Below are 14,524 nucleotides of genomic sequence, written 5' to 3'. Positions count from 1 at the left end.
AAATATGCAGCAACAAAACAAGGAAACAATTAGGACTGTGCTCGAGTAGGACATAACCGCGACCTCTCATCATTTGCATACAGTGTGTTAGCGGCTAGTGAACAGGAGAAATGAAAGATGTGGGAGTTGCTGTATGTGAGGTTGGCTGTATTGCAGGGAGCCATTCGCATTGTTTAATGTCTGGAGAATGGAAATTAAGATGCTCCGTCTCCAGATCAAAGGCCTGTGCTTGCGAGGCAGGGTTTGTTCAGAGTTTAATGAAATTCACCCGCAAAACAAAAGCTATGCTAATAAATTCTCCCTAACGAGGAAGGAGGGGAGGGAAAGGCAGAAAGAGAGAGAGAGAGAGGGAGAGGGAGAGGGAGAGAGAGAGAGAGAGAGAGAGAGAGAGAGGGAGAGGGAGAGAGAGAGAGAGAGAGAGAGAGAGAGAGGGAGAGGGAGAGGGAGAGAGAGAGAGAGAGAGAGAGAGAGAGAGGGAGAGGGAGAGGGAGAGAGAGAGAGAGAGAGAGAGAGAGAGAGGTGTATTTGTTTGACAAATAAATACCCTGCTCTTTGTTTTAGTGAAGGATACTGACATGATTGAAAGAGAGGTTAAATAGGCCTGTAAGTGTTACGAAAAGTGTTGGGGGAAAAGAACAAAATATGGAGAATCATCAATCTAAATTTGCAGCACTGTCAAGCTTACAGTACAGCCAGATGGAATAAGAAATGTCCAGAGTTACACTGTAACAGAGTCTCAGTGGTCTGCCTGTTTTAGATAAGACAGTCTACAAATCACTCGCCTCCTGATTATTAATTTTGTATTTTATTAAGAATTTGTACAAAAAAGACCTGACTGATGCAATGACATATACATTCTTGAGTAGACTAGAAGCTATTTTACTATAGTAGATTCTTAGTAAACACGTGGAAGCGATAGTAAGAGATACATGTTTTTCATTTTTCCACAAATGTGGCTTAACTGTTGCTGCCAACAGTGATGGTGTGTCTCAGCATCCCCAAGAATCCCCAGAATTATAGATGTTCGCTGATTGAATAGTGGGATACTATGTTTGGTGATTCATAGTGATGTTCTGGCATGTCAAGTGAGCTCACACCTCAGGGGTATATTGTGTTAAATTATCTCATTTTGTGTTTAAGTGTTATCTTGTGTGTTTTGCCTGCTCCTCTCTGTGTTGTCTTGATGTGTTTGGTATTGGTTATTTTCCTGTTGACAAAGTGTACACAAACCATAATTCTATCTTGGGGTTAATTAATGCTTATGTGTGTTTATTTTGTGGGTGTTTGTGTACTTTCTTGCATATGAATAAATATGTGTGTGTGTGTGTGTGTGTGTGTAAATGTTTCTTTGAATGTGTGTGTGTGTGTGTGTGCGTCCTGCAGTATCAGAGTATGCGTCTGTCGGATGTGCACAGAAAAGCCCAGCTGTGGCGAGGTATAGTCAGCGTCAGTCTGATAGAAGGTCGCAGCCTCCAGCCCATGGATGCCAACGGCCTCAGCGACCCTTACGTCAAATTCAGGATGGGGCACCAGAAGTACAAGAGCAAGGTGAATGCACCCCTGAATATTTTCTTAATCTGGCTGTTACCACCATGTAATTCGGCATGAGGATCTTTATATGTAGCCCTGTGATCAAAGTAAGAAAGAAACACTTTTACCTTTTGAAGTTATACAATTCTCATTAAAGACAAGTTATGTTTATTTGAACATTGCTGAATAGAAAAATCTTCTACAATACACGTACAAGCACATATGACTCTGTAGATGGACTCATTTTGCTCTAAGAAAAGTATTTGCTGATGACGACTCACATCGTCTGTGAACTGTCCATATTTTATTAGCTGCATCAGCTTATATGAACAGTGTATGACATATATATATATATATATATATATATATATATATATCTCATATAAACAATTTAGACACATGGACAATGTATTTCCTGTTTACTTAGACAATTCCCAAAACGCTGAACCCCCAGTGGAGAGAGCAGTTTGACTTCCACCTGTATGAGGAGCAGGGAGGCTTCGTGGACATTACAGTCTGGGACAAAGACGCTGGCAAGAAGGATGACTTCATGGGAAGGTGCAGTGGTCTTCGCCAGTCTATATGGATATGTAGCTATCCCTGTCTTTTGTTAGATTGTATAGGTGGAACAGGTGTAGTGTACCAAAATTACACATCTTTGACTTTTAGGACCATCTTCAGACAGGGTAGGTCTTACAGAAAAAGGTTGCACAATGTATTTCCAATCATTTGGGTCCAAAATGGCCATGTCTTTAATTTGTATGGATTTATTCATTTTTTTTTACCTCCCATTCAAAAGTACAGCATTTCCTGTGCAAATGGAAACCCTGGGCTGTGTTCTGTGGAAAAAAGGCTGTTTTTCATAGTTTTTCATAAGAACGGAGGCACTCAAGGAAGCCTTTGAACTCTTTTACCCAAGTCCAGTGATTACCTTGGCCTGCCTTGATATTAACTGGAGATATTTTAAGGGAACGCCAGAAAATCAATTCAGTAAAGGGAAGATGCTCTCAAGTTTTAATTGTGTCATCTTTGGCTAAGATGTGTGCAGTAGCTTATATCCTACACACATGACGCATGGTATGTGTATACTATTATTAGGCAGTTGCTATTGCTATGCTTAAGCACACTGTGCAATAGTCTTTTTCATGAGGTGAAAACTCAATAGACACTTTATTTCTAAAAGTATATTGGAGACCTCTTTCTGTGTGATTTCTTTGTTAACTTTACAGACACATTTTTCTGCAAACTTCTGCCCCAAAAATGGATACACTAACATTTCTTTAAGTTTAGTCTTTATTGTCCACTGTACCTTTGCTTAGCTTCCTCTTTTACCATCAGCCCGTGTTTCAGCATCGTCAGCTTCCCCACAAAATGCACAATACTCCAACTCTGTAACTCTGTTACTATTTCTATGTGTTTGTGCGTGTGTGTGTGTGCACTTCAGGTGTACCATCGACCTGTCTCTTCTCAGTAAAGAACACACACACAAGCTGGACCTGCCACTGGAGGAAGGGGAAGGTGTGCTGGTGCTGCTGGTTACACTCACTGCTTCTGCCGCCGTTTCCATCTCAGACCTGTCAGTCAACATGCTGGACGACCCGCAGGAGAGACACCAGATCATGCAGAGATATGTGAGTTCGTTTTTATTGTAAGAGTGGCCTTCTGGTGTGTGGTGTGTGTGTGTGTGTGTGTGTGAGTTTAAGAAAAGGTTATGTTGTGTGAATACACATGAGTACACAATGTATGAGAGCTCCACTGAAAGACCTAAATATTAGAAAAACCTTTTGTGGCTGTTAAAAGGTGTCACGCCTGTCCAGCATTGACCACATACGTGATACTGTGTCTTTTCCCTTGAATTGATGACTGTGTGACGCATGTCGACATGTCCAAGTTGCAAAGACAAAGAAAAGTATTGTTTCTTTTGTGTCATGAGTCAGACTGACGTGTCAAACAACAACTCCCTCACGCATTTATCATCACACTTCTGATTGTTTATAAAGTCACAATTTATTCACATTTTATGAAGAATCTCACTTATTCATCAAGAAGAGTGTCTTTTTCAAGCTAATGTGTTGAGATTTTAAATCAAATCCACCAAGCTGCAGCTGTGGTTTGAAGTTACGTCTAAGAAGTGGAGAGCAGAGGAGTGGGGGAAGAAGAGGGGGATGATGAGGGGGATGATGAGGGGGATGATGAGGGGGATGATGAGATTCACAAAGGGAAAGGATGGAAGAAACACGGGTTGAGAGGTCAGGGAAGAGAGATCACAAGTCTCTCTCACAGACGCTACTGAGACGAGCTGTTTGGAAAGGATGAAGGCTCACATCGCTGGTTTGTTTCTGTGGCTGTGATTCACGGCACCAGTATTGTGCGGTATTTGCATCATCATCCTGCAGTGAGTTGTGTATGTTGAGCATTTATGATTGATGCATGTGGGCTCGTTTATTAGTGTGCAAAGTGTCTTTGCTTGTTAGCCAGTTGTCATTGATTTGAGCTTAGTATTATAGAGAGAGAGTGAGAAAGAGAGAGAGAGCCCTAAGGCCCCATCTGCTCCAGAGGCCCTCCACTCAACACAATGGTTTCAGCCTATGTCTTTGTCTTAGCCTAGTTAACCCTTCACACCCTGTCATCCTCACTCCTTGCTACAAAGACACTCTCACACACATACACACATGCACACACACTTTCAATAGATTTCATTCACTGACAGCCTTGACATAGGACATTTCTCTGCACATCAACAGTTATCACTCAATGCTGCAGCCATATTTGCTTTTATTCATGACTTATTTGAACAGAAAATGTAAGATATTTGTTCACCTGATGTTTTTAGTTTCATTTAGGGCTTAATAACAAAACACATATGCAAGATTTGTTCAATCATTATTGCACCTATTACATTTAATTGTCTAGGAGAGTTGTAGGAGCACATTTTGCCATGAGTACCACTTAGTTGCGTGTGCGTTTACATGCGGGTACACTGTGTGTGTGTGTTCACATACTGTACAGTAAGTAGCTGTGTGTGTTTGTGAGATTATAGGAGGTGTTGTGATTTTAGTTAACGGTATGTCCCTGCTGGTATATGTTTGCGTCTTTCGGTGTGTGCATAGGCACCAGCAGCGAGGCTCCACAGGCCGAACACGGGTGCCACGACCTACATAACCGTGGCGGTGCCTTATTGGCTAGCCACAGGAGGTCGGCCACTCTGCTCCGCGCTGCAGCAACCAGCCGAGATCAGAGGGGGGAGCTCTAGGACTGAGACACACACACGCTGTACGTCTCCTCACAGCCACAAAATGAGGACGGGGATTGTGAGTGTGTTTGTGTGAGTGTGTAATAGGGGGCGAGAGGTAAAGGATGAGGGTTGCACCGGGAAGGGAAGGCGTGTAAAATGAAAAGAAAAAGCTATTTCACCTCTCTCACAACTCGCGCAGACCCCGTTTTTCTGCTCGGCTGAAGGCGAGACATTTTCTTTCCTTCACTTACCTCTTTTCCTGCCTCCTTCTCTCTCCCACACTCCTGGCAGCCTGGGCTCTTTGTCTGTCGCCACTGTGGCCCTCCCGTTAGATGAAGGGATGGAGAGATAGAGGGTGGAGGAAGGTGGGGGGTTGCAGATGGAGGGGGACAGTGAGGTCGGTTAGAAGACTTGAATGGTCTCTACCTATTAACATATTCCTTTTCCCCAGACTGGCCGTCTTTCAGTTGGAGAATTTAATAAAGATGTACCTTATCAAAGAGCACTGATAAGACCAAGTACCACCACTAATACATAACAGTGCTGCTCAAAGCCCACTAATCTGCCCTGTGTGTGTGTGTGTGTGTGTGTGCATGCATGCATGCATGTATAGGTGTATGTTATAATGCTTGGGCACATTTTTACTGACTGGTATCATCATCTTGAAATCAGCTGTCCAGCACAAGCCCTGCACAAAGCATCCACTGCTGCTAATCACAAACAGGCACACACACACATACAGACACATGCAAAAACAGTACCTTCCTGCGTCAGCTATCTAATAAAAAGATGGGGGTTGGCGGAGCAATACAAGCACCATGCTGTCATCATCACAGCTTTAAAGAGCAGATACCTTCACAAATGAGAATGAGGAAGAGACGACAATTGAAATCCCTTGCCCGTCCCAGCCTTCAGCAGTGTGGCCCACCCTGCTCATCATGAAAACACACACGCACAAGATTACTTTAAGGCAGTGTGTAGCAGTGGCTTACAAAGTGTGGATATTGTAAAAAAGCAAAAAAGAAACACACCTAGATACATGCATGCACACTCAGTTTAATAACCTGAATCTTTAAGAAGACATAACCGATTTTAAATCCCAGAAATGTCCTTATCACTTTGTCACATGTACGCACACACACCTATACGTACACCACATCTTATGTGGTCACAATGAGGTCACTGTGTTGTGTTTGGCAGGTGTTTTTTCCTCATCCCAATCTGTGGCCATTGAAGAAAGCAGATAATAGACACCTGAGTGCTGGATCTGATGCTAGTGCAGAGCTCATTAATATCTCTCTCATTCTAGCTGTTCTGCATTGTGAAGGCTTTGTGTGTGTGTGTGTGTGTGTGTGTGTGTGTGTGTGTGTGTGTGTGTGTGTGTGTGTGTGTGTGCGTACGTACATAGGTTTGCGAGTGCCTCTGTGCACTTGCATGTATGCGTGTGAATGAGTACACATGATTTTCTACTGCAAACTACTTTGAATGCTGCCGACGGCGGAGCTATATGCAACACGGTGCAATACACTTAGTGACAACTGCCTTAGATGTACTATTGCTCACCGTAACCTTTCCTTCATCTTTAATTACTGTTTCCCAGAAGTAGAGAGGGACAGAGGGAGAGAGGGAGAAGGAGAGGAAGAGATTTATGCATTATGACGGCAAAGGAGCACACACACTAATGGCTCTTAATGGGCCTAAGGTGGCTGCAAGATGGGTGGATGAGAGAAGGAGGACATGGTGACCTCCGCTGAAGTGGTGGCACTTCACCACCCACCCCCATGTATGTACACACACACACACGCACACACCTGCAGTACCTCTCCCACCCACTCTGGTGCACTGCTCTAAGGTGAAGAGAAAGGACACAACCTGGACAGGAAGTGGGATAAGGGGCTGCAGTAAAGTGTGGGACGGGCAGAGGGCAAACCTTGAGAGAGGATCTTGACAGTCAGTGATCCTGAGTTGATGAACCGCAGTAGGAACTGGAGGAAGATGTTAGCATTTGGTTTGTGTTTGAGCATTTCACAGTGATTTAATTAAATGTCCCTTGAACTGCACGGCTGCTGGCCAGATGCTTTGCGTGTGTCTGCATGTGAAATGTTATACGGAGCGCTGATGAAAGGTGACACGATGCAAAGATGACAGCGAGTCATGAGCCTACGCCGGGGCTGATTCATTTGTGTGTTTGTGTGTCCGTTGAGTGTGACAGAGACGGGAAGAAGATGTCACAGTGACAAGATGTCAATCACAGACAGGGCGGGGGTTTGTTTTATGAAAGCCAACCCTGTCCTTCCATTTTTCTCTTCTCTCTCCTTTCATCTCTTGCTTATCCCTGTCATTCCACCTGTGTGCTGATGGGGGTGTGAGGAGATGTAAATAAGGGGGTGGGGGTCGGTCTTGTCTTCTCTCTACTTGTGTCTGTCTATTCCATCTTTTGCTGTCTGTCTTTCCACCAATCGTGGATTGAGGCTGAACCCTAACTGTCCCCTCAGGGAGCCTGTATGGTTGGAGGAAGGGATGGAGTGTTGATGATGGGTTGGGGGGTGAAAAAATATCTCTGCATCCATACATCCATTAATTTTGTCTCATTTTTTTCATTCAATATCTGTCTATCAATATGGAAACCACTGCTGTGGTATTGTTTGAAACTACGATACTATTGTCTTTTTAGTACAATACCAAAATGGTACTTTTTGATACTGTACTTAAATCCATATAAAAAATGTTTTCCTATACATTTTTTTCATTTAACAAAAGAAGCCAAACTTCTCAAATGTTAAATGTCCAAAAATTCAGTCAGCACCAAAAAAGTACGATCGATTCCCGGGTAGGTTATTGGCATCATGGGGTGTTCTACTGTTGAACACACCAACTAGTCAGCCTTTAGTTTGCCCTCGTCTCCTCCTCTGTTGCCTCCCTCTGTGTCTCTCCTCTCGGCTGCTCCCCAATAATCACAACAAGCAGCTGTATCTTCAGAGAAATCGTGCCTTAAAATGCAGAGTTGTCCCCTCTCTCCCTCTCTCTCTGTCTGTATGTCTCTCTTTCACACACTCTTTCCCTCTCTCTTTCTTTCACACACTCTCCCCTCTCATCTCCTTTAGAGAGCTTTTGGACAATGATATCGCTGGAAACAGGCAGAGTCTGACAGAGTTGGTAATAATGAATTAAGTCTGTAGCCTGGCCCTGACTCTGAAATTTAAATTATAATTACTCCTGTGGGGATGGAAGGGGTTATTGCCAGAGAGAGGGAAATAAATTGAAGTGAAGTGCATTTCCACTCTCCTTTTAAGACACGCCGACATGCTACTCAATTTGGCCTCAGTGTAGGTTTTCTATGCATGTGTTTATACCTGAGTATTTGGGTGTGTACAAAACCATGAGTTTATGATTGTGTGTGTGTGTGTGTGTGTGTGTGTGTGTGTGTCCATGCCTCATGGCCCAGCCGTTGATCTCCACAGGTCGCTTGCAGATTTACAGACTACATTTTACATAGTCATCATTCTGTCTCCTGTACATACAGTGTTTCCCTTCTCATTTCAGACAATCACAGGTCCTCATGGCATCTCTTGACTGTGTGTGTAATTTCTCTTCTTCATATTCATATTTTCTTATATAATGCACATATACAGATTATTGATTGTTCTTACTTCATATTGCATATATTTCACTTGCCTGTCTTCTTCTGCTGATACTAATGCTACTCTTCACACACCCTCTTAACACCTCTTTTTTTCTTATACACAACATTGTGAGGAAGCAATTCATGGAGTGACTGAAAAAGTAAATACCAGCCAGCATTTTCAATTGAATTATCCAGACTGACACTGTGCTCTAGTGAGCGAGTTAGCTTTGGGTTAAAAAACTGACAATTCATACAATAATACACATCAACATTTGTTAAAACTGCATTCAAACGTCTGCATCTTGTTCATGTTAGGGATGGAGAGAGGATGTCCAAAACAAACATTTTCTGCTGTGACAGTTTCACCTCAAAGTCAATATGCAAAACATTATGGGAAACAATACTTTTCACTAAAACACAGTAGGGGACTCTTTCCTCTGTAACTGATTAAGTGAAAAGGTAATGGAAAAGTACAACAGCCCTTACTGTAATTGCAACAGTGTACAGTTTCAGGAATAGATATAATGCTAAAATCTACTCTGTTTTAATGTTTTCTGTGATGTTGTTCTACTTAAAGTGTTGTAGTGTTGAGCTTGCATGGCTCATCTTCTTTACTAAAATCAGCGAAGTTCCGTTTTATCTAAAAAATGTACAAAGTTAGGAAACGTTTCAGCTATTAAGTGAAATTAAATTTGGCCATTTATCCTCATTTAGACTCGGATATAAATGCCAGATCTACATTTTCAGGACTGTTAAAGGACATATTCTACCCTTTCCTCTCTTAATGAAATGTCAGGTTATTGACCTGCCTTTCTCTTCAATGCTAATTTGCCGTCCTCTTTGACCTTTCACCCCTGTTCCTGTGATGTTTCAGAGCATGTGGAGGTCATTCCACAACCTGAAAGATGTCGGCGTGGTGCAGGTGAAGGTCATCAGGGCTGAGGGACTGATGGCGGCAGATGTCACAGGTAAGACAATGACCTTAAGTCCCAACAGGAACAGGACTGTACCCTCTGCAGTTCTCCGATACATTGTTAAAAGTTAGCCTCTTCAGTTTTCACTCTTGTATTGATGCTCACATATTCATACACTTCAAAATAATAATATTTTGCTGTTGTTTTGCAATTTCTGTTTCTACAGAGCATCTGATAGGTGCTAACACTATCAATCACAGGGGTATTTTTTTTTGCTTTAAATAACTTCTGCTTGAGTTTTGCATCTAGACATTGAACAATTTCTGAGGCACATTTTCCTCCACCAGCAATCTGCCATAAATCTAGCCAAAGATAAAGTCAGGGTGTAATTTTGGTTTAAGGGATGATCCTCTTCGAGAGTCCTCAGAGAGAGTTAAAGTCTACTTTGTGCAGGACGCTAAATTTGTCTCTGCATTTTTAGAAAAAGATGCAGGCTGCTCATTTGAATAATAGAGAAAAAGTACATATTTGAACCAACAAATCTCTCTCCCTCCTCCTCACTCCTCCTCCCTCCTCCCGCTCTTTCTCTGCTTGCTCTCTCTGAATCCTCCATTCTCCATTAATTCTTACTTTTAATTAGGTCTACAGTGGACAGGCCTAGTTTTTCACTTTGTATTATCTAGTAGAGAGAGAAGGAAATGTGTGTGTCTCTGTCTGTGTGTATGTGTGTGTGTGTGTGTGAGAGAGAGAGAGAGTTTCTCTCCATTTGAAACAGCCACAGTCCCATTAGCCAGTACAGAGTGAAGCTGGTTGATTTGGGTTATTGCATGGAGCGACCGGAGCAGCCGGAGTGCAGGGCTAATGGCTCTCTGGCTCTTGTATTTCACTCGGAGCAGAAATTTGCTCCGTGACCTCGTTGTAGAGCTCATCATTCAGTCTGAGCTCCATGGATCCTTCTGAAAAAAGCGAATGAGTAAAACTGTGGAAATATAATGTCTATTGGCTGTTTGTTTGCCTTTAGCTTTGTCTCTGCCAGTTTGACGCGGTCATAGAGAATGTGTTTCATTTCAGAACAGTGTCTTTACAGCCGGTGGTGACCTGAAATTATTGCCACAGGCTTAACTCACAGTAAAAGTGCAGCATGTCATGTGGTGCCAACCATCAGCCATTTGCAAAAACTTAGTTTAAGACTAGTCTTGGCCTTAGACTGGTCTTAAATTGTCAGGTTAGACTAGTCTAATTAGGCCTATTCTTCCTCTAGTCACTGGATTTTTGCTTAGGATTTATGTTGTTTACCTTTTCAGTTATTTTCTCCCATACATGGTGTTCTTTAAAACTACCAAATATTGCACTTTTTTGCATTGTATTCCTCAGACAGACAAGTTCTCAGCAGGTGTAAAATCTGTTCTTCCGCCGCTAAGTGTGTTGCTGTTGCATCTGACATCTTTTTCACTTCTGTAAAGTGTCTTATTTCACCCATAATGCATTGTGTGACAGGCAATCTAAGTCAGTGTTACATTAGTCACTCACAGGGAAGCTTTATGCAACAGGTAAATGTAAGTGTCTATGGCAAGTCTGACCTAAAGTTATATTTAAGTCAAAGACTTGGTCTATTTTTATGCAGCTGGCCCCGGGGCTGATATTTTACATAGAAACTACTAAGAATGAATACAAAACCATTCGAAAAAAGTGGACATGGAAAATCCACAACAACAATTGGTTTTTGACATCCTGACATTTTTAATTGGATTGACAAAGATAAGAATAAGATACAGTTAAGTTTTTAATTAAAGTGTGAAAATAGTACATTTAAAAATTTGCCTGCCATATGTGTTTCACATGGAAAACTACAAAAAAACAGAAAACGGGTGAAGATGGGACTCTTTATATATTCACAAAGATACCAAAACAAAGGAAATTCAAAACATGGGCTTCGGTTTCACACATAGTGTTTTTGTTATAGGCAAAGAGATCTCAAATTCAAACAGTCCAATTTGTAACCTTATTTGAATTTATACATTCTTGCAAGCACAAAGGAAATATGTTTCTTTTGTTCCCCAGAAAACGTTTTCTTTCAGCCAATCTAACCTTACAAAGATAGACACAGTAGGTAAACTGATACAGATAACAGACAGGCAAAGGGGTTGTTTCTAGATGGCTTATTCCTGTTCTGAGTCTGACGCTGTGTGCGTGTGTGTGTGTATGTGTGTGTGTGTGTGTGTGTGTGTGTGTGTGTGTGTGTCACTGGCAGAAACAATAGCTCTGTAAGAGCCACATAAGAGCCCTCACCACATGAACACCCTATTTTAACAGCCCAGACCAAGAGAGGGTCAGGAGCAAGGTGAGAGAGAAACAGACGGACAGACAAACAGACAGGCGGAGAGAGAGGGAGAGTTCACCATCTCTCTCCCATTCACGCTGCCTGTCTCCTCTCCTGTCTTTTCCCCTCCTCCTCCTCGTCTCTCTCTCTCTCTCTCCTCTCTGGCCATCTCTCTCTCTAATTGAAGTGTTTTTGTGGAGTAGCTCCTCTCCAGCCCGAGTAGGATAACTGAAAATAGTCTCTAAAACCAACAATCCCTTTTGTCTGGCAGCTCTTGTCCCTATGAGTGGATGCTATGCTGTTAGAACATTTCAATAGTAACACACATACACACACACACACACACACACACACACCTCCAGCAGCAGTAGCAGCATGTGTAGACTTCTTTGTTTTTTCACTCAATATCAAAACAAAACCTGTCAGTAAAGTGTAGATTTTCCACGGCATCACTTGACACATGGAGGAATACTGTAGATAATCGTGTATAGCCTATTAAAAGAAGAAGAAATGGAATATAAATGCAACAAAAATGCGATTGATTTACATTTTAAAGTCTGAATCATAATTAATTGTGATTATACAGGAACATGAGAGCGTGCGTTCCCTCTCCACAAACTCCTCACTAACTCTGAGCGAGGCAATTACAGCGCGTTTCCTCGTCTCCGTACTGTATTCATCCTCCACACTTATCTCAGGGCACCCTGAAATGAGTTTGAGCCTTGCTGCAAACCCTCTTCCAGCGCCACAGAGATGGGACCCAGAGGGGGGGAGGAGCTTTGCTCGGACATTACCTGGATGATCCCTGAGTGGCACTCAAACCTGAGCGTGTAATTGGTTAAGACAGCCGCCTCTGGTGCTGGCGGCCAATAAGGTGAAAGTTCATCACCAATGACAACTGGCTCTCTGCGGCAACACAGCCTGCCATGTCATTAAAAACAGAATATTAGAGAGAAAATGGGGGAGGGACGGGCTTCTGCAGAAATAATTTCCATCTCTTAATTTGGGTGATTGCATTTAAATTTAATCAGACTTGATTTGTGGGGACAACATTATAATCGTTTATGCTATGGAAGCTCAGATGATTAAGGAGGATTTCAAATATTCACTACTGTAAAAATATTGAATGAACGCTGCTGCCAAAATATATTCTTTTTACTTGTTTACAATTTTAAAATACATTTTTGTGTGTATTCATAATGGGTCCAAGGAAGAATTTTTATTTCAGTACAATACATTGTTTATGTTATATGCAAGCATTTTATATGGCTAACACAGTAGTAGTGAGAAGTAGGCTCTGGAGTCCATTGTCTTTTGTCTATTTTAATGTGTCTTGTTTTTTGTCGTAGGAGTCATAGCTGTCAATATCCACTTCAAACGCTCTACATCAATAAAGCGCCACAAACAGATATGAAAGGCAACACCTACGGCTCAGCATTGATCACGGTGACATTTACTTTGCACACCCACTAAATGTCCTGCCCTTGTCACAACATTTGAAGAAAATCACACCAATCAATGACACTCACACACACACACGTCTCCCTTGACACACACACACACACACACACACACACACACACACACACACACACACAAACAGACGGACGGACACACACAAGCACATACACAAATGTGGCAGGGGGCTTTGATCTCAATACCAACTTTGTCGAGTCTTGTTACGCAACATTGCTGCTTTACTAATATTATAATATTCTCAATATTTTCCATGGGAATTCGTGTGTGACATATTTTTTTAAACTTCCTGACCCAGCCTTTTCAAGTGATAAGCTTGAACAAACAGCGCAATGGCTCCCAACAGTTTTAATAAAAAATAATGATCAAAGCCAGAATTAAGAGTTTTGTTGTTTTTAGTTCATTTTGAGGCAGTCGAAGGGAGGTGGGCTGGCAGGCATGGGGAGCTGGTCTCACTCCTTTCTGTGTACAAAGAAATTGAAATGTGAGATGTTAGTAAACAAATAGAGAATATATAGGACATTACTGGTTTTGATTATTATAGTACAGTATGCTATTCTCAGGAGGAGGAAACAACTCTGTGATTATGTTTATTTCTCCTCTCGGTCTCTCTCACCCAGTTATATAACTGTAGTAAATTCTGAATTGAAAGTTTTGTTGGAATGAATTAGCATTAATGAATATGATTTATAGTGAACTATATATCATATCTGTGTTTTATAACATCTACGGGTTGTTAAAGTTATCACATAGTGTATTAAAGTTTTATCTTTTGGCAGCGACAGACCACTCAAATTATTTCATATGTGCTCCTTGAGTTATTTAACATGATTTATTTTGCAGGATAAATCTACATTTGGATATATGTTGCTTTGTTATTATCACCATAGAATGTCACTTGTGTTATATTGATGAAACTAGTATTGCTGACAGTGTATGAAACTCCAGCAGTGATTTCCCTGTAATAAACACACATTTCAATTTTTAATAGGCAAAAACCTGTCACTGTTTTTATCAATTTAAATTTCTGTCAATAGAACAAAGCAGAAAGGCTGATGAGGAAATGCTTCCTCTGTCAATCTTTTATCATTTAACTCTCATGTTGTTCTTGCTTTCACTAATTTTTTCACCACGTCGTTGCCGCCACCGTCTCTCCCCACTCACTTGGAATCGCTAATCGCGAACTGGCTATGTTTCTCACACCCCTGCTCGGCCGTCTTTATCTTCTACTGTGAACTTCTCTGGCCTTCAGAGCCACATCTCCCTCTGTGTTCTCAGCAACATCCATTCTCTAAGTCTTCCCTCTCTTTTCACTCTCCCCCTCCTTGTGACTGCCCAGGGCACAGTTGTCCTAGAGCTTATCTTCTAGTTGTCCATGTTCCCAGGGTGTTGATAGAAACAGCTTGCAGCTGTTCCACTGATAT

General features: G+C 41.8%; 1 protein-coding gene across 1 annotated transcript in view; it reads left to right on the top strand.

Annotated features, from left to right (window-relative positions):
* Nucleotides 1-14,524, top strand: part of mctp1a (multiple C2 domains, transmembrane 1a) — a 127,894-nt gene that overhangs the window by 65,765 nt on the left and 47,605 nt on the right. The window contains exons 7-10 of the mRNA XM_070903624.1: nucleotides 1,384-1,548; nucleotides 1,958-2,088; nucleotides 2,975-3,161; nucleotides 9,265-9,358. Of these exons, the coding sequence (XP_070759725.1) occupies nucleotides 1,384-1,548; nucleotides 1,958-2,088; nucleotides 2,975-3,161; nucleotides 9,265-9,358 (577 nt within the window). The remainder of the gene's footprint in view (nucleotides 1-1,383; nucleotides 1,549-1,957; nucleotides 2,089-2,974; nucleotides 3,162-9,264; nucleotides 9,359-14,524) is intronic.

The sequence above is a fragment of the Enoplosus armatus genome, chromosome 4 (assembly GCF_043641665.1).
Source record: "Enoplosus armatus isolate fEnoArm2 chromosome 4, fEnoArm2.hap1, whole genome shotgun sequence".
In the NCBI taxonomy this organism is placed as follows: domain Eukaryota; kingdom Metazoa; phylum Chordata; class Actinopteri; order Centrarchiformes; family Enoplosidae; genus Enoplosus; species Enoplosus armatus.
Note: the sequence above shows the minus strand (reverse complement) of the source record. Positions and strands in the feature narration are given on the sequence as shown.